At 43.8% G+C, this 27,105-nt stretch overlaps 1 protein-coding gene and 2 non-coding genes across 5 annotated transcripts in view; all 3 read left to right on the top strand.

Annotated features, from left to right (window-relative positions):
* Positions 1-21,343, top strand: part of LOC111956742 (glycogen debranching enzyme) — a 33,923-nt gene extending 12,580 nt beyond the window's left edge. For 2 of the 3 annotated variants that reach the window (XM_023977310.1, XM_023977312.2), the window contains exons 6-34: positions 975-1,156; positions 1,443-1,554; positions 2,143-2,269; positions 2,854-2,956; positions 3,077-3,174; positions 3,619-3,758; positions 4,519-4,706; positions 4,916-5,039; positions 6,211-6,374; positions 6,813-6,914; positions 7,458-7,613; positions 8,935-9,085; positions 9,337-9,461; positions 10,598-10,710; positions 11,128-11,262; positions 11,846-11,976; positions 12,308-12,444; positions 12,739-12,872; positions 13,100-13,275; positions 13,642-13,744; positions 13,846-14,071; positions 15,321-15,441; positions 15,649-15,784; positions 15,977-16,089; positions 16,226-16,437; positions 19,719-19,816; positions 19,984-20,071; positions 20,218-20,351; positions 20,428-21,343. In XM_023977310.1, coding sequence (XP_023833078.1) covers positions 975-1,156; positions 1,443-1,554; positions 2,143-2,269; positions 2,854-2,956; positions 3,077-3,174; positions 3,619-3,758; positions 4,519-4,706; positions 4,916-5,039; positions 6,211-6,374; positions 6,813-6,914; positions 7,458-7,613; positions 8,935-9,085; positions 9,337-9,461; positions 10,598-10,710; positions 11,128-11,262; positions 11,846-11,976; positions 12,308-12,444; positions 12,739-12,872; positions 13,100-13,275; positions 13,642-13,744; positions 13,846-14,071; positions 15,321-15,441; positions 15,649-15,784; positions 15,977-16,089; positions 16,226-16,437; positions 19,719-19,816; positions 19,984-20,071; positions 20,218-20,351; positions 20,428-20,545 — 3,947 coding nt within the window. In that variant the 3' untranslated portion in view covers positions 20,546-21,343. Of the gene's footprint in view, positions 1-974; positions 1,157-1,442; positions 1,555-2,142; positions 2,270-2,853; positions 2,957-3,076; positions 3,175-3,618; positions 3,759-4,518; positions 4,707-4,915; positions 5,040-5,804; positions 5,929-6,210; positions 6,375-6,812; positions 6,915-7,457; positions 7,614-8,934; positions 9,086-9,336; positions 9,462-10,597; positions 10,711-11,127; positions 11,263-11,845; positions 11,977-12,307; positions 12,445-12,738; positions 12,873-13,099; positions 13,276-13,641; positions 13,745-13,845; positions 14,072-15,320; positions 15,442-15,648; positions 15,785-15,976; positions 16,090-16,225; positions 16,438-19,718; positions 19,817-19,983; positions 20,072-20,217; positions 20,352-20,427 lie in introns of all 3 variants that reach the window. The other variant, XM_023977313.1, reaches the window with a different exon arrangement.
* On the top strand, positions 1,806-1,939 carry LOC111957317 (small nucleolar RNA SNORA75). Its single transcript, XR_002876361.1, has one exon. It is a non-coding gene; the product is annotated as a small nucleolar RNA SNORA75 (small nucleolar RNA).
* Positions 10,868-10,950, top strand: trnay-gua (transfer RNA tyrosine (anticodon GUA)). Its single transcript is given in 2 exon segments — positions 10,868-10,904; positions 10,915-10,950. It is a non-coding gene; the product is annotated as a tRNA-Tyr (tRNA).
* Positions 21,344-27,105: the final 5,762 nt, after the last annotated feature.

The following is a 27,105-nucleotide window of genomic DNA, read 5'->3' as shown; positions in this document are numbered from 1 at the left end:
TCTCCATGGCAGCTTAAAGGCCATGTGCTAGCTGACACCCAACCTGGGCTGGCTACTGGTTGGCTCTGTGCTCAGTGCAGCTCAGGGTTAACCAATGGGTGTGCTCTGCTGTTACTTGATGCAACATTAAGAAAACCTTTGTTAATTTTTCCCTTTTCTGTCATATGTGCTCATATCATAAGCAGGCACACACTATGGTTAGAATGCTTTTCGTACTCACAACCCGGGCTCGAATCTTACTCAATATTATCGACAGCTGTAATGGCTTCCGAAGGTGCTTCGAACAAGTATTAACTCTGGGGTGTGAAGACATATGCAATCAAGACAACTTTTTAAAATGTATTTATTCATTTGGAAACATTTCTATACTTTTTTACACTTTGAAAATGTGGAGTAGGTTGTGTACATTTGTTTTAAAAAAATTAAATGAATCCTCTTTTTTGGGGCTCCCGAGTGCCGCAGCGGTCTAAGGCACTGTATCTCAGTGCAAGAGGCGTCACTACAGTTCCTGGTTCGAATCCAGGCTGTATCACATCTGGCCGTGATCGGGAGTCCCATAGGGCAGCGCACATTTGGCCCAGCGTCATCCGGGTTTGGCCGGGGTAGGCCGTCATTGTAAATAAGAATTTGTTCTTAACTGACTTGCCTAGTTAAATAAAGGTTAAATATTTAAAAAAATATATATTTAATTTTAAGGCAGCAAAATGTGAAGACTGTGCAAGGGGTGTGTAGACTTTCACTATACACTGTACAACAGCCATTTTAGTCATATGCCCAACGATTATCCTACCACTGACAGAAGGTTAGCTTTTACATTATCAGCTAGTGTCTGCATAGGGAGAGTCCATTAACCTTCATTGTCCTCTGTATTAACCGCTGTAATATTCCTTGGCAAAAGGCCTCAATGTCCTCCATAACATTTAGGATGTCTGTGTGGTAACTCTTGCATTGGCCCCTTTCCCTTCCATGTGCAGCCGCCAACAGCCCATGGATCAAGGAGCACCCTGAGTGTGGCCACAACCTGGTCAACTCCCCCCACCTGAGGCCAGCCTGGGTCCTGGACCAGGCCATATGGCACATGACTTGCAACATGGCTGATGCCAAGTACGCTGCTAACGGCCTTCCCGCCCAGGTCCAGAATGAGGCGCACCTGAATGTGAGTGTCTTAAGGTCACTTTCATAGCTAGGTTTGCAACATTCCCAGAAACCTTCCTAAAATTCAAACATTTTCTGAAAATCCTCAAACTGGGAACTTAAGGAAAGTTTATGGGATTTTGTAACCCTCTGGGTCCAGAGTTTTTCCTGGTCATGCCATGATGTGGTCAGGAAAAACTCAGGACCTTACACATATCACCTTATTAGGTTTGTCTTGATGAAATTGTGAGCTCCGTTTGTGAAGAGCTGAACCTTGAACCGTTTATATGTATATTTTTCTCTCTCAGGCAATCCGCGATGTTCTGTGGGGGCAGATCTTCCCCAAGATCAAGCTGTGGGAGTTCTTCCAGGTCAGAATCGAAAGCGCTGTGGAGGAGTTCAGGGACCTGCTCGCAGATGGTGAGAGCATTCAACTGAGCGCTGCACTGTTCTGTTCTGTCTTTCTGTTCATGACATCTGCTGTTCATTATAATAAGTGGGATGTATTCAGAAAGAACCAAACAGAAGCAAAGAGGCCGAAACAGGGAGGGACTTGTCCAATAAGAAACTCTCCCTTTCGTTGCAAAAAGTTTTCCGGCGTGCACTCATGAATACACCTCTGTGTTATAAACCCCTAATGCCAGAGGGTTGTGCGGAAGAGTGACCGTCTCCCCTTCTCATGAGCTCCACCTGTCCAAACAGTGACCGTGTATGGATTCGCACGAGAAGTAGATCCAAGTCACAGTCAAACAGGCACCTACCTCCACCTCAATGAGAGTTTGTCCATGTCTGATGTGAAACAAAAGGAGTCAATAAAAAAGAAAAAGCACATAAATGGGATTTTTTGTTGTTGTTGAATTTATCATTATCCAATTTTTATTTTAAGATGAATTTTGGCAGCTGCAGTACATGCTACCTAATCCACCACCCTTGTCAATCAGACAAATGATGTGTGTTGGTATTGATTCATTAATTGAATGGGTTGTGGTATTATGTGGTTGTAATCAGGAGAGAAACCAGACCAGAAGAAGACTGGGGGTAAACAGGGACTGAAGATCATTCAGGACCCCAAGTTCATACGCTTCGGAAACGAAGTGGACATGGACTCTGCCCTGGAGACCTTTATGCCTCACAGGTAAGTACATTGAAATTCCAATTTCCTCAATGGTTTAGTTTGCAATTGACCCCAACCCTGGTGCGTGTTTGGTACTTTATAAATGTGTGTGCTGTCTAGTTCAGCAGTGTTAAACCTATTTTGCCCCATGGGACACATTGAGTCTTCAACGAGGTACGGAGGGCCGCACAATGTTTTTCAAATATTTCCTTGCCGTCAAAATGTGCAGAAAACAGTCCTCTAGCTATAGTTTTTGGAATTTTCAATGCTCCCTGACTGTCTAGCTTTTGTTAGGGTGACTGTATAAATGTAGGTCCGTTATCATGTCGACTCAGTTTCCATTTGGTTTTAGTCATTTCAATGTAGATTGAGGTTGTAAAAAACAACAATGAAAAAAAACAAAGAAGAAGGGTTTTAGTCAAACCACCGCGTTGATTAGGATCCGGCCCGCGGGCCTTATGTTTGACACCTAAGACTCTAGTTACTTGGATTGACAACGTTGATGATCCTGACTTTACATCAGTTCATTGAGTGGATTCTCGAATCAACCCCCAAATCTAAAACCAAGTCTCATTCTGCACATGTCAATCCATTTCCCTGTCCAGCCACAGTACACAAGCCATTCTGGAGGCCTGTAACAGGCTGTGGGGGAGACTGGAGGAGATCAATAAAGAGCAGTACCAGCAGATGATACACCACCAGGAGAAGGTAGGTACCACCCCCCCCCCCCCCCACCATCAGTAGCTTTGGTATGCTCCATATGCATGTATGGATAATGTAGTCTATACATTTTACAATTCATTGTTCTGCTTCTTTTTTTCTACTCAGGCCGCGGACTGCATTGTGGGAAATGTAGTTTATGAGCGCCTTGCTGACCATGGACCCAAACTGGGCCCCGTCACCAGGAAAGACCCTATTGTTCCCAGGTAGGCCAGTGGTCGGGTCGGGGGAACTGCAGTGGGGTCGTAATTTTTTTATTATATATATATATATAGCTAAATTCTGGTTGAAAATATGGTGTCCTCGCTGAAAAAGTTTGAATACCACTGAGGTAGGCTGTGTGCTGACTGTATGTAGATGTTAAAATGCTTCATGACCTAGTTTATTTCACTCACATTAATATAGAAAACTGCTTTAGGAACAAGGTCGACAGTATTATGACTGTCATGTTAAAGAGGCAGATTAACTTTATTGAAATCTCGGCAGTGAATAAAAAAAGTTCCATCCGTGACATAAGAGATTATATCATGCTAAACTTCTTTCAACAGGAGTTCCCTCCTCAGGGCCGAAGCAGTAATGCACATGCAAATACAATCCTTTGTTTTCACGTTTCATTATGGTTCCAAGTCAATAAATATGTGTGTTTACAGATACTTTACCTTTCCGTTCGAGGAGAAGAGCCTGGAGGATGACCTGAAGATGATGGACCAGCCAGACAAGGCCTGTCACTTCCTGGCTCACAACGGCTGGGTGATGGGAGACGACCCTCTGAGAAACTTTGCCGAGCCTGGTTTGCACTTTTTATTTGACATTCATTCACTTCTCCCAAATTGTGCGCGGCTGGCACTTAGGGCAGCAACAAAAGTATCTCCACTTCTGGCAGTCTTTGGGCGACTTATCCACTGTTTCCCCAGCTCTGCTGATGTTGGTGCTTAGTACATTTGTTTTTACATTATAATCATTTAAAAAGAGGCTCTTATCCAGATCAACTCACAATATGTGCTTTGAGTCAAGAAAGATGATAATACCTTACACTCACTTATTTCATCAGGCCAAAGATCAGTGTGTCTATGGGTCAATGGCACCCAAACAGTCTGGAGATGCATGATCCAGTCACTCAACTGCTATCTTACCATGTGTAGTCCAAGTGATATAGATGAATGCTTAGTTTAGACTTCAGAGAGTCACTCGGGGGGGCTCCCGAGTGGCGCAGCGGTCTAAGGCACTGCATCTCAGTGCTAGAGGCGTCACTACAGACCCTGGTTTGATCCTGGGCTGTATCACAACCGGCCGTGATTGGGAGTCCCATAGGGTCAGTGCACAATTGGCCCAGCGTGGTTAGGGTTTGGCCTGGGTAGGCCATCATTGTAAATAAGAATTTGTTATTAACTGACATTTTTTTAAATTAAGCTGGAAATAGCAATGCCATTCCAGTGGTAACCTGATCATTCCACAAGGGGGAGCCAGTGTGATGTAAATATCATTCCCAGTGTTACTAAAGACCCAGTCCCTGAGAGTGTCAAGAAACGAATGCCTCTTTGTCTTTCCAGGCTCCAACGTGTACATCAGGAGAGAGCTGATCTGCTGGAGCGACAGCGTCAAGCTTCGCTATGGCGACAAGCCCGACGACTGCCCCTACTTGTGGGCCCACATGCGGAAGTACACAGAGATCACAGCCAAGCACTTCGCTGGGGTCCGCCTGGACAACTGTCACTCCACCCCCCTGCACGTGGCTGAGGTACGTTCCATTTAGTCTGAGCCATTTTAGTTTGTTATTACAATCCGTGTAGGCCATACCATACCCCTCTCTATGAAACACATAGCGTTACTGCATGTAAGTATCTTCCAAGGTAACAATTGATACACTTGATGTATGAATAAAGTTAGTGATCATTTGCTGTAAAGTGACAAAACAATGTCATTACTGAAACCACTCTCCTTCCGTAGCACATGCTGGCAGCAGCCAGGGTGGTCAGGCCCAACCTGTATGTGATCGCGGAGCTCTTTACGGGCAGCGAGCTCATTGACAATGTGTTTGTTAACCGTCTGGGGATAACCAGTCTTGTCAGAGGTACCCGGATGTTAACATGTAGTAGACAAAGCACTGGAGTGGTGGGGGTTAAACCCTAGGTTACACTTTATTTGACATATCTGGTGTTTACTTACTAACATTGAAAATGTGTATTTAAACCACGTCATAATTACATTTTGCATAGTCTGTTACCTGTTTCTTCAATGTAAGTACCAGAAAGTATCGTTGGTTACCACATCATTTTCGAGTAAACGCCAAGTACCATATTAGGACTGTAAAATAAAGTGTTACCAAAAATGTTTTGTTTTGGCATGACACTAAATCTCTGTTTTTGTCTCTTTCTGCATGTCTCTCTCACTACATCTCTTACTCCCATTTACAACCCTTCATTCATCAATCCTGATACTTCCCATACTATTGCTCTGTCTGATTAACATTTTTGCATTAAACATATCACCTGTCGTTTACTTCCTGGTCTAAACACCTCATTGACCTTTTGACCTTTATAATTGGTTGTTCTCCTCACCCCTTTGTCGGTTCTCTTCTCATTTTCTGTCTCTTTGTTTGGTCTCTGTTTTGGGTTTTGGCATGTTTTCTTTTGCACTTTGACCCCCCCATCCATCACTCCTCCATACTAACCTCCTCTCCTGCTTAACTTTGCCGCCTCCCTGCATTTCTACTTCATCTTCCCTATCCCTCATCCATCCTTTCTCTCCTTCCTTCCTTCCCTCCCTCAACCTAACCCTATACCCTCTCTCTGTGATATAACCCCTTGTTGACTGGCCTGTGGATGTGGACATGTAGTACATGTTGGACGTGGCTCGTGTGGCGATGCCCAGTCTGTATGTGGTGGCTGAGCTTTTCACGGGCAGCGAGGACCTGGACAATGTCTTTGTAAATAAGCTAGGCATTACCTCACTCATCAGAGGTAGGACTACACACCACTAGTCTGGTCCCAGATCTGGTTTGGTCAGCCTTGCCAACTCCTTTGGTCGTTGTCATGAATGACCATAGGAGTTGGTGAGACACCACAAACAGATCTGAGACCAGGTTAATGCATCACTGCATCTTTGAAGGAAAAATGGCATCAACGGGCATTCTCGAGTCCTGCATGTTGGCATCGTATGTGATTGAAAAGACGACAAAGTAATACAGTGGTATAACTGTACATCCCTTCTTCCCTCTCTTTCCCTCTACCTGGTCCCTCCAGAGGCAATGAGTGCAGGGGACAGTCACGAGGAGGGCAGGCTGGTGTACAGGTACGGAGGGGAGCCCGTCGGAGCCTTTGTCCAGCCCAGCCTCCGGCCCTTGGTGCCCAGCATCGCCCACGCCATGTTCCTGGATGTCACCCACGACAACGAGTGCCCCATCCAGGTACCTTATTCTTTAGTGCCCTATTTAGGTAGCTTATTCTTGAGTTTCACTATTCAGGTACAGCACAGCATTATAGTGGCCATTGCTAGTTCATTGCTGTAAAACATATCTAGGCAATGTTTCAATATGCAGACTAGCTAGCATACTACTTACAATGAAGCAAATATCCTGGCCATGCATTCTAAGTGATATGCTAGTATGTACATTGAAACATATTGTTAAACGATATAGGGGCTTCACACTGTTCAGAACCTGGTTGATTTCAGTATGATCTTTGGGTTTAAATCCAGTGCTATATGAAACTCCAGTGAGGTAGGGGGAGCTGTCTCCCTGTTCACTAAAACGGGAACATTGCCATCCCCCAATAAAAAAAAAGAGAAATGGAGAGATCCACAAACCTGGTTGTGTCAATTCCTTTCGTTGTTGTCTATGTTCCAGCTCCGCTCTGCGTACGACTCGCTCCCCAGCTCTGCCATCGTCTCAATGGCCTGCTGTTGCTCTGGCAGCACCAGGGGATACGATGAGATGGTGCCCCACCAGGTAACACACATACGCACTCACACTTTTTCTCCGTCATAACAGTATAATGACTTTTGTCTTGATATGTGCATATGTTAATTGCATATACACCACTATAGCATCACTATATATATTTCAAATCTCTTTTAAAGGGTCATTTAGAAAAATGTAATCTTCATATTCATCATCTCCAGTATGTGAATATGGTGTGTTTCTATGTTTTGTAGTAAAAAAAATAGAGAATGATAAGTGTTTCCAATGACATCATCAACCAATTAGTAGACAATTATTAAGCAATTAGTAGGCAATGCCTACTCACAATTGGTCAAAATCACACAATGCACACCGATGGTGTCGTTGGAAACACTTACCTTCCTCTATTTGTTTTTACTACAAAACATAGAAACGTTTCCCTTTAAAGTTTTGAAGTTTCCCTTTAAGTATAAAGCCAAAGGAAAGTTTAGAATTATAGTAGGTACTATAGTAGTATTGTACAGTAAATAGCCATGGAGAATGAATGACTAAGCTCTTCAGTAACCATCTCCTCTGCCTGTCTGCCTGTAGATCTCAGTGGTGAAGGAGGAGCGTTTCTACCCCAAGTGGAACCCTGACGCCAAGGCCTCGTCCCCCGGTGAGGTCAACCTGAAGACGGGTATTATCGCCGGCAAGCTGGCCCTCAACAAAATGCACCAGGATCTGGCCTCCAAGGGCTTTAACCAGGTGGGTGTGTGGAGGAGTAAACGAAAACTGAAATGAAAACGAATCATGAAAAAACGAGTTAGTAAACTGAAATTAAATAATTAGCAGACAAAAATCGAATGGGGTTTTCAAGCATTTTTCCCCCTCTAATTGGGTTGTCAGGCTTCTGAATCTAGTGTGGTGACTCAGCGAGATGACATTGTCACGAACGGCACCGCAGATGTTGGTCGCGTTCCCCTGCTTAGACGTTGCATGCATCAATAAATGGTTTCGTGCCACGTCATCGACTGTGCAGTCGGGCACCAGATTGCTATAACATGTCAGTCGTGTTCCTCTGCTCAGACATTTCTAACGCATGCCAGATCTTACAACTCCTGGATAAGTATTTTACGTATCAGTTAACCACTTTATGTTATAGCAGTCTGGTGTCCGACTGCACGGTCGATGACGTGGCCCGCAACCATTGGTTGATGCATGCGACGTCTGAGCAGAGAAACGCACCCATTGAGATGAGCGCGATGCAAGACTTTGCTACTATGGCTACACTCGCAATGGCCGCCAGTCCACCCATTATGCCTTCATTGACTTGCATGTATCAGGCTCCCGAGTGGCGCAGCGGTCTAAGGCACTGCATCTCAGTGCTAGAGGCGTCACTACAGACCCTGGTTCGATTCCAGGCTATATCACAACCGGCCATGATCGGTAGTCCCATAGGGCGGCGCACAATTGGCCCAGCRTCGTCCGGGTTTGGCCCGGGGGTAGGCCGTCATTATAAATAAGAAGTTGTTCTTAACTGACTTGCCTAGTTAAATAAAATCAAAATGGGGATCCTCGTTCTATTCATTATATTTCTATGGCAGCACATGCAGTCAGGAGTGAAGGAGAGGATAAAATGTGCGTCTTTTTTGCTATTCGAAACGGTTATTACATTGAGCTCGGTCATTTGGCTGGCCAATTACCATCAACCAAAATTCCATGACCGCCACAGCCCTACGTTAAACCTAACCTAACCAATCACTTAACTCCTCACCTTATGTATTACTGCACTACAGTAGCATGAAGTGACATCCCCAAAAACAGAAACTATACTACACAGAAATGGCTGTTAGCCTCCCACACACAGGTTACTTTTTGTCCCCAACACTGAAACTAAATCATATAAAAACTAAATAGAAATGCCTCCCAAAAAACAGGTTTGTTATTTTATTTCAGTTTACTTCATCGTTTTTTMATGATTAGTTTTAGTTTCCGTTTACTATAATACCCTTGGTGAATGTATAAATGTATTTGCATGATAAGAGTTGTGTAACAATGCTTGTTATTTCCTCTGTTCCCTTCCTAGGTGTACGTGGACCAGGTGGACGAGGACGTTGTGGCGGTGACGCGTCACTGTCCCAGCACACACCAGTCTGTGGTCGCCGTGTGTCGCACGGCCTTCCACAACCCCAAACACCACCAGTACAGGAAGGAGGTTCCACCCATGTTCATCCCTGGTATGATGCTTCACTGTTACCATAAACAGGACACTGCCCTCAGAATGGGCCATCCATAGAAATACAATAATACTAGAGTGGCCTATGTCATTCATCTTCATAACTTTAGAATGTGCTGATAATGGCAGACATCTTGGTCAGGGATCAGTTCCGAACCAGTATTGTTGGAACAAATGACAGGAGATGACTTGAGAACACTACAGACCTGGATGCATTTTAACACAATCAACATAGTCTCTCTCCATCTCCAGGTAAAATTAATGAGGTGGTTCTCGAGGCGCGTGTCATCGACAGGCAAGCCGGCACCTACAAGAAATGTGAGAAGTACATTAACGGCATGCCGGAGTACACTGTGGAGATTAAGGAGCACATCCAGGTAACGTGACGCTGGGGAACGTGGGTAATTACAGTTGTTTAGGCCCCCTGTCACAATGGGCTTGAGATGTAAAGTCTTTCCTCTCAAACAAAACAAATCCATTCTCAGACTGGGTCTTGATAAACAAGCTGCTTCAGGGGCATCTGGTTACGTTTCACAAGCTGGTATATTGTCTGTATTCTGTCTGGCTTGTTTGTGAGTTTCCATTGAATGCCATTTAGTTTACATAGCTATTTACTCAGTGTTATCTGCTTCGCTAAATGTACTTTTTGCTTTTTAGTTAAAGTAAAACATTTGGTAATGATTAATGCCATGTTTTTGCAATGATTTACACTAGATGACTAACAGGTGCTGCTTTTTTGAAGACACCATCTTGGTACTCCTCCGTTGTATTTTTTTTATTTTGGAAGCTATATAAATAGATTTTTTAAATTTTAACTAGACAAGTCAGTTAAGAACAAATTCTTATTTACAATGACGGCCTACCGGGGAACAGTGGGTTAACTGCCTTGTTCAGGGGCAGAACGACAGATTTTTACCTTGTCAGCTCGGGGATTCAATCCAGCATCCTTTCGATTACTGGCCCAACGCTCTAACCACAAGGCTACCTGCTGCCCCCATCTTTATTTACTTCTACATTTAGTTTTTGCCATGTTTATTCTATTACAGACGCCTTAATACATATTTTTGTATTAAATTATGTTAGCTAAACATTAACATGTCAAATGAAAAGATATACACAAAAATTTACCTTAAAGCATAATTGTTTTGTATAAAAAAAGTACAAGTTCTAATTTGACTGTCCCCACTACTACAACAACAAAATACTTAAATACATGTAATTTTGTCCTCAAAACATTTGATTTCAATGCTGTAGAATTCCATTCACTCTTATGGAGTTCTGCTTCTTCTGGGGAGTGCCAATATCGCCAACCGGTGGCTTCAAAGCGTCTCACTGGTCAATACTTAGCATCAGCAATCCAGTGTTTATATACATAATTGATATAGGCCAGCAAAAGCCAATTCAGAATTGTCCTCAACGCTCCTCTCAATACCCCATTGTGGACCTTGATACTGTTTTGTGTGGTAGTGAAACTTTATTCAACCATGGTCTTCTGTGTCCCCTGTCACCCCAGCTGAAGGACAGTGGCGTTGTGAAACATGCAGGCGTGACATCTAAGGGCAGCAGTGAGTTTGTCCAGGAGATCGTCTTCGAGCGCCTCACCCCCGGCAGCGTCATCGCCTTCAGGTTAGAGGTCATGATGAGCAGCCCACACATTGAATAGAATTTAAAAGTCTACTGTAAAACACACACAAATGTTATTGAGGGGTGGGGATGTTCTTTGGCCAGTTTGGCCTCATATTGTCTACTCACAGCTCACAGGTAATGCTGTTAACTCTTCACCCCTTCGATAGCTCAGTTGGTAGAGCGTTGGACTGTAAAATAGCAGTGATCTGTAGGTCGCTGGTTCAAATCCGTCTTGAAGGAAGAAACCTTTTGGCCCGAGAAATCTCTTCAGCATTGCAGACTGTATGTCTCCTAGCCTGGTCCCAGATCTGTTTATGCTGTTTTGACAACTTCTATGTTCATGTCAGGCCAATGGCACAAACAGATCTGGGACCAGGCAATATGTTTCCCTCTGAGATGTGTCGTTTCCCTCATCAGGGTGAGTCTGGATCCCAGGGCCCAAGAGCTGGTGGGAGTCATCAGACATCACCTGATCCAATTCAGCCCAAAGTACAAGCTTGGCAGTCTGCCCGACCAGCACACACCAACCATACTGGAGACACCCCTGGCACAGTGAGTATACATCGCACAAAGACAAGCTTGCACACACACACGCACCCACACACAAATGTACCGCTACACACACACACGCGCCGCTTTGCAAACACACCTTTTGCAAGCACACCATGTCTATTGGAAAAGTGCTGAAAAGGTATAGTACAGATATTGTATCTTAATTTGATCATCATGTTGCAGGAGAACTTTCCTGCAATGCAGGGAATTAAAAACGTGTATTGTATTTCAAGTTTAAAAAGGCTTCTGAAGTTTGTATTTTCCACTTTGAAATTTCAGACTTGATTTTCCCTCACGAAAAATGTATCAACCCGTACCAAAAATGTACATTGATTATAATCCGCATAATAATTGACATGTCCTGTTGCTGCAGGATTATTTTCCTGCTGTAGCAAACTGCCTCAAATTAAAATCCTACATCTGTATGTTTGTTTTTAATGATGGTCATGTATTTGTATTGTGAGGAATTGATCAACACACTGATCAACATACTGATCAGTGGAACTCTGTAGTCTCCAGTTGTGCCCAGTAAGGTGAGCGTGTGTTGTAATGTTACGTGACCCTGTCCTCTATCCCCATGCAGGATCATGTCTAAGCTGACCCTGGCCGACATGAACATGCTGCTGTTCCGCTGTGACTCTGAGGAGCAGGAGGAAGGAGGAGGCTGCTACAACATCCCCTCCTGGACTAGCTTCAAGTACGGTGGCCTGCAAGGTACAGTACAGTTCACACAGAGGGGGGGTCCAGTCAGCACCAGGGTTGGGGTCAATTTCCCATTTTAATTCAGTCAATTCAGTGTAAATTGAAATCGAAATGAGAATTTTGCGAAGTGAATTGATCCCAACCCTGGTCAGCGCACATTGTGGAAGTTGCCCCTAACCACTGATACTGGGTCAGATATTTTTCCACCTCCCATGGTTACGGTTAGGATTTGGGTTGTTAAGCTGATCCTAGATCTGTGCATACGAGCATCTGTACACATGAGAATATTGTTGAATGAAACTGGACATAGACATTAAAAATCTGATTCATTGTTTTGATACAGGTTTGATGTCAGTGATGGCGGACATTCGTCCCAAGAACGACCTGGGCCACCCGGTGTGTGACAACCTGAGACAGGGTGACTGGATGATTGACTACGTCAGCAACAGGCTGGTGTCCCGTGGTGGCGCTCTAGGAGAGGTGAGCACGGTTTGAGTGACAGTAATTCAAACCTAATGAATCCCTCTTGATTTTCTATAAGGCCTTATGACAAAGTAGACTGCCAAGACGGTCTGATGAACTAGACAATAACGATGCTAAATAGAAGGGAATCCATCCTACAACTCTGCCCATCTAAGGTCCAAGACCTGAGTTTTAAATCTACCAGTGTGGTAGCAGTAAGATGAGGATTCACTCGCTGTCACCATTTTCCGTGGTCGTCATTTTCAAGGTTGGTGTTTTCCATATAGCATGTGTTGTCTGAAACGTTTCCAGGTGGGGAAGTGGCTGAAAGGGATGTTCCACTATCTGAAGCACATCCCTCGCTACCTCATCCCCTGCTACTTTGACGCCATCCTAGTGGGAGCGTACACCACGGCCCTGGACATCACCTTCAACAAGATGTCCAGGTATGTCCCCACAGAAACAACCCTGTAAATGTTTCTCACACACGCAACATACAGTCAGAAAATGATGCAATAGAACAATTGGAAGATATTTCGTGTTAAAAAGGCCCTGCACCTTTAAGGGTGTGCCCGAAAACCTTATTTACATTATTTTTGCAACTTATGTGTTTTTCTGCACAATAGTTTTAATGTAAAACAATGTTTTTTCTCTGTGTTTCTCTCTTGTTCAGTTTTGTCCAGAACGGCTCCACCTTTGTCAAACTGCTGGCTCTGGGCTCGGTCCAGATGTGTGGTGTTGGCAGTTTCCCGGCTCTGCCCCCCTTGTCCCTGGCGCTACCCGACGTCCCCTACCGCCTCAACAAGGACACCGGCAAGAAGGAGCAGTGCTGCGTCTCCCTGGCCGCAGGTCTGCCTAGCAACAGCTCATGTCTATTCGTCTATTCTACTACTGTAAACAGTGGTCGGACGCCACCCAAATAACTCCTCATATTTTTCTGTTGATATTCTGGAAACGAATGATAATAATCATCATGCTGGACTACATTGAGTAGGCAAATAACTGGTGTTTAGAAGTCTACTGGTAATCATTAAAACAGCCTATCGTTGTCGCCTGGTATTTTACTGAAACCACGCTTTCAGCTTCAGTTCATGACCAGTTCAGTAGCTAGCAGCTGATAAAGTCCTGTCTGTACCATTTGAGAATTGGTGTTTGAATTTCAGCTGTGTTCGAAGATCTGCTTCCTTTATTCATCTCTACCGTCCTGTTTCACAGGTCTGCCTCACTTCTCCTCTGGAATCTTCCGCTGCTGGGGCCGTGACACCTTTATCGCTCTGCGTGGACTCATGCTGGTCACTGGTCGTCACCTGGAGGCTAGGTGACTGTGCCCCGTACTGTATCCAAGTATCCAAATGGAACTTCTTAGGTATCATTTGATACAATTGTATATGTTAATTCAATGTTTATTTTCATGAACAGAAACATCATCCTGGCGTTTGCAGGCACCCTGAGACACGGTCTTATCCCCAACCTGTTGGGCGAGGGCATCGGTGCACGCTACAACTGCCGTGACGCAGTGTGGTGGTGGCTGCAGTGCATCCAAGACTACTGTACCCTGGTGCCCGAGGGCACTGCCATCCTCCACTGCCCCGTGGTCAGGATGTACCCCCATGACGACTCCGAGCCCCACGCCCCTGGCACTCCGGTAGGTCACAGCAATGCACATACCGTACACACACATTTTCTTAATCTCTCTCTCTCTCACACACGCCCACATGGACACATGTATACATACACTCACACATGTAGACACCCACACTCACACGTGTAGACACCCACACTCACACATGTAGACACCCACACTCACACATGTAGACACCCACACTCACACATGTAGACACCCCACAGCTACATATTTGTAGACACCCACCACCACCATGTAGACACCCCCACACACATGTAGACACCCACAAACACAACACCATGTAGACACCCACACATGTAGACACACCACACACATGTAGACACCACACACACACATGTAGACACCACACTTGTAGACACCACACACACCATGTAGACACACACACCACATGTAGCACACCCACCCACATGTAGACACCCACACCACACATGTGACACCCACATGCACACGTAGAAACACCACACCACACACACACACACATAGACACACACACACACACACACGTAGACACACACACACACACACACACACACGTAGACACCCACTCACACACATGTAGACACCCACACACACACATGTAGACACACACATTCACACATGTAGACACCCACACACACGCATGTAGAACACCACACACACATGTAGACACCCACAACACATGTAGACACCCACACACACATGTAGACACACACATGCACACGTAGACACACACACACACACACACACACACGTAGACACACACACACACACACGTAGACACACACACACACACACACACACACACACACACACACACATGTAGACACCCACACACACAGCGTCAGACCCCACACACACACATGTAGACACACACACTCACACATGTAGACACCCACACACACCTAGACATGCATAAACACATAAATGCACACCCAGGCACACACTCTTCATCTTTCTGTCTCACACACACACTCCCACATGTACACATACAGTATATACACCCACATACATATGCATAAGCACAATCTACACACACACGTACTTTGTAATATTGTTGTATGGTGGTATTATACGTTTTGTATTGTAGATATGTAGTGGTGTAATAATGTTATGTGATGTACTGTTCTATCTTTTGTTTTATGTGTGATGTACACTCTCACATGCGCACATATTACCCACACATATTGTGCATAAATCCACACATGTCCACACAAATACCTACAGGACATCAAGCAGGGGCACAGTCTCACGTCATCCTCGTGTGTTTCAGTTCTCGTTCACACAGCCCCTTTGTGATGTCATCCATGAGGCCATGACACGTCACATGCAGGGTATCGACTTCAGAGAGCGCAACGCCGGACCAAATATCGACATGCACATGAAGGACGAGGGTGAGTCCGCAAACGGTCACCTCCGGTTGCATTCACACTTTGAGTTAATAAGTAGGACCAGGAGTTTTTCCTGGTTACGTTACCTTCTGGGCCCCGGTTATTCCCTAAGGTAGCTCTAGTTGGTTATTATGTTTGTTCTTATGGTGAACATTGTCATGGTGTCTTGCTTCAGCAAACGTGGTATATTATTGTTCTCCTTGCTCCCAGGCTTCAATGTTGTGGCCAAAGTGAATCGTTATACTGGCTTTGTGTACGGCGGCAACCGCTTCAACTGCGGAACGTGGATGGACAAAATGGGAGAGAGTGACAGAGCTCGCAACAAGGGCACGCCCGCCACACCCAGGTTAAGACCTTTATCGTCATAGACCGCCAATATAATAGACTAGAATACAAAACGGTACAATAAAACACAACGTAAACCAAACTGTGAGGCAAACGTATTATTCTTCAAACATTAAGCTGTTGTAAATGCACAATGGATTCATGTTTCATTTGATCTGATTTGACTCATGTCCCTGGTTGGGTGTGTCTCCAGAGATGGGTCAGCGGTGGAGATGGTGGGCCTCAGTAAGTCTGCGTTGCGCTGGCTGGTGGAGCTCCATAAGAAGGGCCTGTTCCCCCACAGCTCCATGAAAATACATCGGGACGGTGAGTGCTGCCTGGGCACAAGCGCACACACACACACACACATTCTACTGTATGCAAACACACACGTACCCAACTCCCCTTTCTTTAATTAGACATAGAATAACAATGTTTTCACTATGATTGTTTTCCCTGGCAGGTAAGGAGTTGAAGGTGTCCTATGAGGATTGGAACCATAAGATCCAGGTCAACTTTGAGAAGAACTTCTACGTGTCCCACGACGAGAAGGACCCCGACGAGAAGCACCCCGACCTGGTCCACAAGAGAGGCATTTACAAGGACAGCCACGAAGCCTCCAGCCCCTGGTGTGACTACCAGCTCAGGCCCAACTTTTGCATCGCCATGGTGGTGGTGAGTTGCTATCAGACTGGCGTCAGCTCGTGTCCGGTTTCCTGTTCTTTTTCTCTCATTGGAATTTCAGTTTACTTCCAGAATCGACTGATTGAAATGGAATTGACCCCAAGACGGGTCCTTAGCCGTTTTCTTGCAATGATCTACAGCAGTGGTTCCCAAACTTTTTATAGTCCCGTACGCCTTCGAAACATTCAACTTACAGCTGTGTACCCCCTCTAGCACCAGGGTCAGCGCACTCTCAAATGTTGTTTTTTGCCATCATTGTAAGCCTGACACACACACACACTATATGATACATTTGTTAAACATAAGAATGAGTATGAGTTTTTGTCACAAACCGGCTCGTGGGAAGTGACAGAGCTCTTATAGGACCGGGGCACAAATAATAATCAATAATTTTGCTCTTTATTTAACCATCTTACATATGAAAACGTATTTGTTCGTATTTGTTAATAACTCACCACAGGTTAATGAGAAGGGTGTGCTTGAAAGGATGCACATAACTCTGCAATGTTGGGTTTTATTGGAGAGAGTCTGTCTGAAATCATTTTCCACACACAGTCTGTGCCTATATTTAGTTTTCATGCTAGTGAGGGCCAAGAATCCACTCTCACATGGGTGCGTGGTTGCAAAGGGCATCAGTGTCTTAACAGCGCGATTTGCCAAGGCAGGATACTCTGAGCGCAGCCCAATCCAAAAATATGATTAAATAACATTTTCACAGATCCGCTTGTTGCAATTTTGATGCGGCTCTCTTGTTCAGATATCGGTAAGTGGACTGGAGGCAGGGCATGAAAGGCATAACGAATCCAGTTGTTTGTGTCATCCTTTTCGGGAAAGTACCTGCGTAATTGTGCACCCAACTCACTCAGGTGCTTCGCTATATCACATTTAACGTTGTCCGTAAACTTGAGTTTATTTGCACACAAAAAAATCATACAATGATAGAAAGACCTGTGTGTTGTCCTTGATAATGCAGACAGAGAAGAGCTCCAACTTCTTAATCATAGCCTCAATTTTGTCCCGCACATTGAATATAGTTGTGGAGAGTCCCTGTAATCCTAGATTCAGATCATTCAGGTGAGAAAAAACAGATAACCAGCGCACTTCTGTATGTTGTAAAAGCGCTACATGGTCGCTGCCCATATCATTACATAGTGCAGAAAATACACATGAGTTCAGGGGCCTTTCTTTAACAAAGCGTCTTTCAACCTGTCAGGCATTCCCTTGGCAGCAAGAGCCAAGGGAAGGTGGGAGCCAGGCCAAGGTGGATGCTGCAGTGTACCCAAGTGGTGTCGGGTGCAACTGCTTGCATGCGCGTTACCACTCCACTATGTCTCCCTGTCATGGCTTTTGCGCCATCAATACAGATACCAACACATCTTGACCACCAAAGTCCATTTGATGTCACAAAGCTGTCCAGTACTTTAAAAGTATCCTCTCCTGTTGTCCTGGTTTCCAGTGGTTTGCAGAAGAGGATGTCTTCCTTAATTGACCCCCCATAAACGTAACGGACATATACCAGGAGCTGTGCCAGGCCGACCACGTCTGTTGACTCATCCAGCTGTAACGCATAGAATTCACTGGCTTGTATGTTAAGCAGTAATTGTTTCAAAACATCTCCTGACATGTTACTGATGCGTCGTGAAACAGTGCTGTTTGATGAAGGCATTGTCTGTATAGTTTTTTTGGCCTTTTCCCCCAGCATTGTCCCAGCCGTATCCGCGGCAGCAGGAAGAATTAAGTCCTCCACAATAGTATGGGGCTTGCCTGTGCTAGCCACTTGGTAGCTCACCATATAAGACGCTTCTAGCCCCTTCTTATTAATGGTATCTGTTACTTTTATACATGTCTTACTACTCGAAAGTCATCTTAATTCTCGCTCAAAAAACTCCTGTGGCTTATTTTTCAAATTGGCATGTTTTGTTTCTAAATGTCTGCGCAAGAGTGAAGGTTTCATCGAGTTGTGAGATAGTACTTTTGCACAGATAACACACTGTGGCTGAGGAAAGGCACTACTCCCAATATAAGTGAACCCCAAATCAATGTAGTTATCATATTGTTATCATATTTGCGCCTCTTCGATGGTCCAACGTCCCTGTCTGTTGTTCGGTGCTTTCCCGGGTAAGGGGGCAGTAGCTCTTCGGCTGCATCAGATTCACAACTGTCAGTGTCCATGCCAGCTGGGCTAACAACAAATGTAGAATTACTGATGCTAGCATTGGATGTGCTCGTGGAAGCAGAACAACTTGTGTCGTCGACAGGTGCAGGTGTAGTACTGCTGGTAGTAGCAGTACTACCAGTAGAGCTGGTATGTGTCTCTATGGATGCGGCCTTACTGTTTGGCTACATACGGACCGTTAGTGGAATTCCCGCGAGAGAGTAACAGTTAATGTGATTGGATGTTAATTATTTGACTAGGCTACCTGTATTTGACATTGTGTTGTTATTTCGCTGAACACTAGATGGTTTCATTTTATTTTTGCCAGTGAAACAAGGTTATTCAGGTGAGAAAAAAACCTCACCCAAATGTATAGCCCTGTTGGAAAATATAAATGKACTGTTTGAAAATTAAATATATATATTTTTTAAATGTGAATCACATTTTTATTTGGCGTACCCCCGACGACATTGTACCCAAGTTTGGGAATACCTGTGGTTTAGACCGTTTTGACAGACTAGGAGTGAGCTTCTCTTCTTCTCCCGCTTCGACCATGCAGTGCGGGTAGTTTAGCTCTATTCCGTTTAGTTTTATCCTAAAAAAAACTCCCTAGTCCTTGCCAATGTCAAGCATACCAATAACATAATGCAGCCACCACCATGCTTGAAAATATGAAGTGATACTCAAAAATGATAAAATATTTTTATTTGGCATATCCCGACAGCATTCCCCGTACCGCTGGGGTTAAAACTTTCAAAAATGCGTATTTTAAGATAAACATTTTTTAAATATCTTTTCATTCTAAATCTTTATGTTTAGCTCACATAATATAATTTAAAAGTATTCATCAAGGTGTCTGTAATAGAATAAACGTGGCAAAACAAATGTAGACATTAATAAATGCATTTCTATAGCTTCCAATATGTTTTTTACAATGGTGGGGGAGTGCCAAGATGGCGGCGCGGTGGCTTCAATACAGCGCCCCCTGTAATTTATCTAGTGTATATAAAAATCCTTGTTTTCTTTACTACCCCTTGGGTGTAAATATATCTAAAGAACTGGGGTGGAGTTTGTGAAGTATTAATGAGTTGAGTATTTTCTCTATTTTGTCCCTGAGGCTCCTGAATTGTTCACGGTGGAGAGAGCCTGGAAGGCCCTGGAGGTCGCTGAGAAGAAGCTGCTAGGACCTCTGGGAATGAAGACCTTGGATCCAGAGTAAGATACCTACAGCTATTAGTCATTATTATTAGTAGGGCCAAGTTTTTCCTATTCAGGTCATATTGTCAGGAAAAGCTCCTGGCCCCTCTTCATTTACTGATTAATTTTCTATATATATTTTCTTGGCTTGTATACTACTGACATCACGTTTATTTCTCCCCCAGTGATATGGTGTACTGTGGTGTCTATGACAACGCCCTGGATAACGACAACTACAACGTGGCCAGAGGCTTCAACTACCACCAAGGACCGGTGAGTGTGCCTCACTCAGGATTGGAGTTGTAACTCACCTTAAATGAGGAGTTCTTGTTCACCTTCTTATGGCAATGCTCCTGAGCAGATAAATTAAGTTGTATTGAATTGATCTGTTGGGTTTAATGACTTGTTTGTTTTTTTAGGAGTGGCTGTGGCCAATTGGGTACTTCCTTCGAGCAAAGCTCTATTTTGCCAAGAAGCTTGGGAAGGAGACCTATGACCAGACAGTGTACCTGGTGAAGAGCATTCTCTCTCAGCATTATGTCCACCTGGAGAGGTAAATTCACACAGTCACACACACACATTTACGCACACTATTTGAACACCCATCCATGTCTCTTCTAACCCCCCAGGTCTAGTTGGAAGGGTCTGCCAGAGCTGACCAATGAAAACGGACAGAATTGCCCCTTCAGCTGTGAATCCCAGGCCTGGTCCATCTCCACAGTGCTGGAAGTCCTCCACGACATGTAACAACACCTCACTTCCTGTGGGCGGAGAGCCGCCATATGATCTCACTTCCTGAGGGTGGAGACTCGCCCCATGATCTCATGTCCTCTTGTAGTTCGGCATTGTTTTATTTCACATTCATAGTGTGGTCTTTGTTGTCTTGTTTTGGACCTCATGTACACCCTATGGACTAACCCTACTGGGATCTCAAGTATACAGCAGGCTAATGCCTAGTGAACATGTGAACACCAGCACTTGCAGTTTGTTATGGAGGGCATTGGGAAATTGTAGTTCACAGCCTCATTTGACACCTGACTTAGTGTTGTCAAGGTATCTGCTACAGTAGATATGAGCTAACGTTATCGCACTTAAAGATGAAGTATTAAAGACAAAGTGATGTATTCTAAGGGATGGAAGACAGACTGTTTTGAAACCAGATTACCTCCTAGGTAGATACACGTTCATCTTGTCGCCTTAGCTGCTAACCTGTCACTGGTGATCCCTTTTACAGACTGTATCAAAATGTACTAAACTGTGCTATGAAATGTGTCATGTGGTGATCCATTGTCGTGTGCTTCCATGCCTTTTACTGGAGTTTAGATCCCTAACTAGAAACCGCTGTGGAAACGTATCACTGTGACTGAAACCTTGTAGAGTTGATCTTCTATCTATGACCCTCTCTAAATGTGATGCATCTCTCCTTGTGAATCTGATGCCTCATTTTATTGGTCAGCATGCGTCTATCTTATAGTGTGTTTATTGTGTCTAGTCTACATAGTGTTGTCATGGTACTTAACGGTATATAAACAGTCTGCAACCTGACCTATTCTGTGTCTTTGTCTTCATGTCTATGTTGAGGTGAAGAAAAACAATAGTTTTACTGACTGAGTAGCCTGTACACTAGCTCCCAGTTAGCTCTCTAGGTTGTGTTAGACACAGTAAAACCTTTATTTATTGAAACGTAATCTAGTTTTTTTTAAATACAAATTTCAAGAGAAACCTGGTTCAAAGACCGCAGTAGATTAAAAAAAAGGTTTATAAATAATTGTACATATGTCATGAAGAACGGTTATTACAGTATAATAACTGTCTCTAGTCCTGTTCTTTAGGATCAATTGAAGACAGCGAGATATCATGGGAATCCCGAACACTGACAAGACACAGGCAGAGAACACCTGAAAAGAGAAAAAGAAACAATAAAAATGACATACGTACTCCACATTTTCAAAGTGAAATCATTTTGGGGGGAATTGTTCCAAATTTAATATTGATTGCATATCTCTTAAGGACTGACACTGGGCCATTCAGGATCACTTAACACCTTTTGCCATTATGGTGTGTCTTTGGCATTAAAATGTGTGTAATTGTACTGCTGAAAAATAAAGCTGTATCCCCAGGGTTAGGGATTCAGAAGACTGAGGCAGGGTTTAATCTAACGTTTTAGCTGGGCTTTGCTCTTTTCATATTTATTTTGATCCTGACAAACTTCCCAGTCCCTCCCAGCGACAAGCATACCCATAAAATGATGCTGCCACCACAATATTTGACAACACAGAGGATCAACAACATTGCATTCACTCATTACTGGCCTGTTTGACAAAGTGAAAAGAAGGAAGCCTGTATTTTAAAAATCCACTTCAAATCATCCATTCTGTTTGCAACAAGGCTGGTAAGTAATACTGCAAGACAACATGACAAAGAAATATATTTTTGGGCCAAAATTTTAAACTACAGTGCATTTGAAAAGTATTCAGACCCCTTCCCGTTTTCCATATTTTGTTACGTTACAGCCTTAAAATGGATTAAACTTTTTTTTTCATATTGACAAAACGAAAACAGGTTTTTAGAAATGTTTGTAAATGTATATATTTTTTTAAACAGAAATACCTTATTTACATAAGTATTCAGACCCTTTGCTAGGAGACTCGAAATTGAGCTCAGGTGCATCCTGTTTCCATTGATCATCCTTGAGATGTTTCTACAACTTGGAATCCACCTGTGGTAAATGCAATTGATTGGACATGATTTGGAAAAGCACACACCTATTATTTAAGGTCCCACAGATGACAGTGCATGTCAGAGCAAAAACCAAGCATTGAGGTCAAAGGAATTGTTCGTAGAGCTCCGAGACAGGATTGTGTCGTGGCACAGATCTGGGGAAGGGTACCAAAACATTTCTACAGCTTTAAAGGTCCCCAAGAGTTTCTTTGTGGAGATGGGAGAACATTCCAGAACCATCTCTGCAGCACTCCACCAATCAGGCCTTTATGGTAGAGTGACCATAAAAAGCCACTCCTCAGTAAAAGGCACATGACAGCACGCTTGGAGTTTGCCAAAAGGCACCTAAAGACTCTCAGACCATGAGAAACAAGATTTTCTGGTCTGATRAAACCAAGATTGAACTCTTTGGCCTGAATTCCAAGCGTCACGTCTGGAGGAAACCTGGCACCATCCCTACGGTGAAACATGGTGGTGGCAGCATCATGCTGTGGGGATGTTTTTCAGCGGCAGGGACTGGGAGACTAGCCAGGATCGAGGGAAAGATGAACGGAGCAAAGTACAGAGAGATACTTGATGAAAACCTGCTCCAGAGCGCTCAGGACCTCAGACTGGGGCAGAGGTTCTCCTTCCAATAGGACAGCGACCCTAAGCACACAGCCAAGACAACACAGGAATGGCTTCGGGACAAGTCTCTGAATGTGCTTGAGTGGCCCAGCCAGAGCCCGGACTTGAACCTGATCGAACATCTTTGAAGAGACCGGAAAATAGCTGTCCAACCTGACAGAGTTTGAGAGGATCTGCAGAGAAGAATGTGAGAAACTCCTCAAATACAGGTGTACCAAGCTTGTAGCGTCATACCCAAGAAGACTCGAGGCTGTAATCGCTGCCAAACATGCTTCAACAAAGTACTGAGTAAAGGGTTTGAATACTTATGTAAATGTGATATTTCCGTTTTTATTTTTAATACGTTTGCAAACATTTCAAAAAAAAAGTTTTTGATTTGTAATTATGAGGTATTGTGTGTACTGTAGATTGATGAGGGGGAAAACAATTTAATCAATTTTAGAATAAGACTGAAGTGTGGAAAAAGTTAAGGGGTCTGAATACTTTTCGAATGCACTGTATATAGGGCAGGGTTGAGTAACCGGGTGGTAGCTGGCTAGTGATGGCCTTGAGACAGAAGCTGTTTTTCAGTCTCTTGGTCACAGGTTTGATGCACCTGTACAGACCTCGCCTTCTGGATGATAGCGGGGTGAACATACCGTGGCTCGGTCGGTTGATGTCCTTGATGATCTTTTAGGCCTTCCTGTGACATCGGGTGCTGTAGGTGTCCTGGAGTGCAGGCAGTGTGCCCCCGGTGTTTCATTGGGCAGACCGTACCACCCTCTGGAAAGCCCTGCGGTTGCGGGCTTGTGCAGTTGCCGTACGAGGCGGTGCAGTAGTAAATACATCCCTGATCACCCGCACACACAGTTCACTTTCATAGCAGCCACATACAGCATCAACTCTTTGTTCATTCTCGTATAATTCCTTCTCGCATCTACACGCTCTCAACTGTTGAATTGTCTTTCTCTCCGAGTGAACTACCCACCACACTTTATGCACTGCAGTGCTAGCTATCTGTAGCTTCTGCTTTCAGTACTAGATTCATTCGCTGATCCTTTGATTGGATGGACAAGATCGTTCGTACTCCAAGAGCTCTGATAGGTTGGAGGACGTCCTCCGGAAGTCATAAATAAATACTGTGTAAGTATATGGACGGGGGTGAGAACCATGAGCCTCCTAGGTTTTGCATTGAAGTCAAGAAGAGAATGGAAAATAGCTGTCCTCCAGCTACACCATGGTGATCTAATGGAGGCTCCTCAGAGGAGGGGAAGGTCCATCCTCCTCAATGAATTTCATAAAAATGTAAATGGTAAAACATAATAAAATGTATCATTAAAAAATAAAATGATACTAAATATAAATCACATCACCAAATAACTGATTAAAACACACTATTTTGCAAAGAAAGTCTACAGTAGCCTCAACAGCACTGTAGGGTAGCACCATGGTGTAGCCTGAGGACAGCTAGCTTCCGTCCTCCTCTGGATACGTTGACTTTAATACAAAACCTAGGAGGCTCATGGTTCTTACGAAAGCATAAGCTACAGCTAGCTAGCACTGCAGTTTATAAATTGTGGTGAGTAGAACAGTTTTTAACAAGGAGAAAGAAGAGACAAATGGAGAAGAGACAAATGGAGAGAGAGATTGTCATTTTTTTCACTTTCAGTTTCACTTTCTTAACTAGCAAATGCAGCTAACTAGTTTAGCCTACTGAAACATCTTGCTCAGACAGAGGGATGCTATGTTAGCTAGCTGGCTGTGACTTTCCAACACAACACTGGAACTCTTCCAAGTCAAGGTAAGATTTTGGTATCACTCAATTATTGCCCCCGGGGCCCACCGGTGTAACTGCTTACTGACTATACACTGTAACGTTACTGCATGATTGTAGCAGGTTTATTAACGCATTAGTTCTATTAGCTATGTTGACTATTATGTTACTTTAACTTTAGCTAATATGGTGACAACGATGTAGGCTGTGTGTAGCGGTTTGGCTTGGAAAGATTTTTTGCCTGGTCACATACAGCTGATGTGTTGTGCATTGAAGTCCACAAGCGAAGGGAAGAGGTGAGAGGAGGAGAGCGCAAGGATGCGAGAAGGAATACAACGTGGCTTCTATGAAATTGAACTGTGTGTATTCATTCTGTCGACTTTGTTGAAAAAGGTTTCATAAACGGAAGCAAACGGAACAAAACCGGGATAAACATACTTGAATTTGTCCAATAGAAACTCTAGTTTGCAACTGTTGGACTAATGATTACACCTTATATCAGCTAGATGCAGGCAAGAGTGTGCAAGGCGGCATTGAATGTCACTGTCTGTCCATGTGTCACCTCAAATTTGTCTCTCGACCTGTGTGCACCTACGTTATAAACTTGTATTCATAGGCTAGGTTGTAGCAACCTCATGATGGGTATAGGAAAAAATGTTGTATCATGTAGTAGCCTAAACCTATCATTGTTACATTGCACTGGGTGAATGGAATATGAATGAGAGTCATCCAATATGGTGTAGTAGAAATAAGGCCATGCTCATTAAAAATAAATCGTCCTCCCTCATCTTAAACGGCACTGACCACCACTGGATTCTACCCTAGAGGGTGCTGTTTTAATCAGTTATTTGGTGACATGAATAAATTCATTATAGTTTAATCAAAACAAAAAAACAAACAAAAAAATTTCACTATTTTTATTCGTATGAAATTCACTGAGTAGCATGGTCCTCGCCGTCCTCTGAGGAGCCTCCACTGGTTGACGTTGTTGCGCCCCAATGCGACTAGTCCTCCCATCTCCCAGGCCTGTAACAGGAAACCCTGGAATTCTAAGGAATTCCCAACAGCCTTCATAGTAACTGTGGGGAAAAGGTGAGGAGTGGAGCGGTGACCTGGGCAGTCTCAAACAGGAGTCATGCCCAATCCTAAACACTTGACCTTTGACCATAGAGAATTGGTAGAGTACGAGTGAGAGGCTAAGAAAGACAAAGCATGCAAAGCAATCAAATTGAAATCGACCCTTTCAACCAAGATGAACAAGCTATCAACATTATGTACTTATTCTTAGACAAATCTTCCATGACCAGTAACACAACAGTAATTGCTATGTAACTATCAACTGCCATACACTAGCTTACTACGTGGTTTAGCTCCACTTTATCCGAGGTTGAACTATATTTTCCAAACTGATGATTGGCTGCATATGATAACCCTAGTGTTATGAGGACTAGAGTCACCTTTCTCCCCCGTCTATTGACGGTAAAATAATAATAACATTTTCCATCCCCTCTGACCAGGCCCCTGGGCTGATCCCCTCTGACCTGTGAGATCGGCCCTTGGCCTGTAGGGGGCGCTGCTGGCTAAAACTGTGTACAGGGGGGACCACCGAGCCATTGGGAAATGACAGGGCTCCCTCCATGAATGCAGACATCAAGATAATGGGTAGAACGTGTGGATGCATCTAAAAAACAGCTATCAAAAGGAGACTGTATCACGGAAATACAACAGACAATTGGCAGTATTTCTCATGTACAAAATGCAGTGAAAATAGTTGATTTACCATACATACAGCAAATAAGGTGTCACCAAACCATTACGAAATGCAAAACAAGACTACTGCAAATGACCTACCTCTGACATACGATAAGGCGCGATTCAGAAAGAACTGTTCTGTAATAGGCCCTACTTTATCATTATGTCAATCTTCTTCAGATTTGTCTATGTCTATTCACTCTCAGTAACCTACCAAGATAATTCAAGACAATTTAAATACAGACTAATTGAACAGAAAAAGAACAGACAGAAACTCCCAGTCATACAGCGGGTGCTGTATCCCAGTGCTATACCGAAACTGTTGAGTGAGTTTCAATGAGGACGGAAGTAATAGAGTGAGGGGAGAGACCTTAGCCATGCGAGTATTACCTCTTTTCAAATCAAATGATGAAATTCAGGTGGCGGCATACAATAAAAGAGGAAGTGAAGGGGT

The sequence above is a fragment of the Salvelinus sp. IW2-2015 genome, linkage group LG32 (genome assembly GCF_002910315.2).
Source record: "Salvelinus sp. IW2-2015 linkage group LG32, ASM291031v2, whole genome shotgun sequence".
NCBI classification, from domain to species: Eukaryota; Metazoa; Chordata; class Actinopteri; order Salmoniformes; family Salmonidae; genus Salvelinus; species Salvelinus sp. IW2-2015.
The sequence above is the reverse complement of the archived record's forward strand: the minus strand, read 5'-3'. Positions and strand labels throughout refer to the sequence as shown.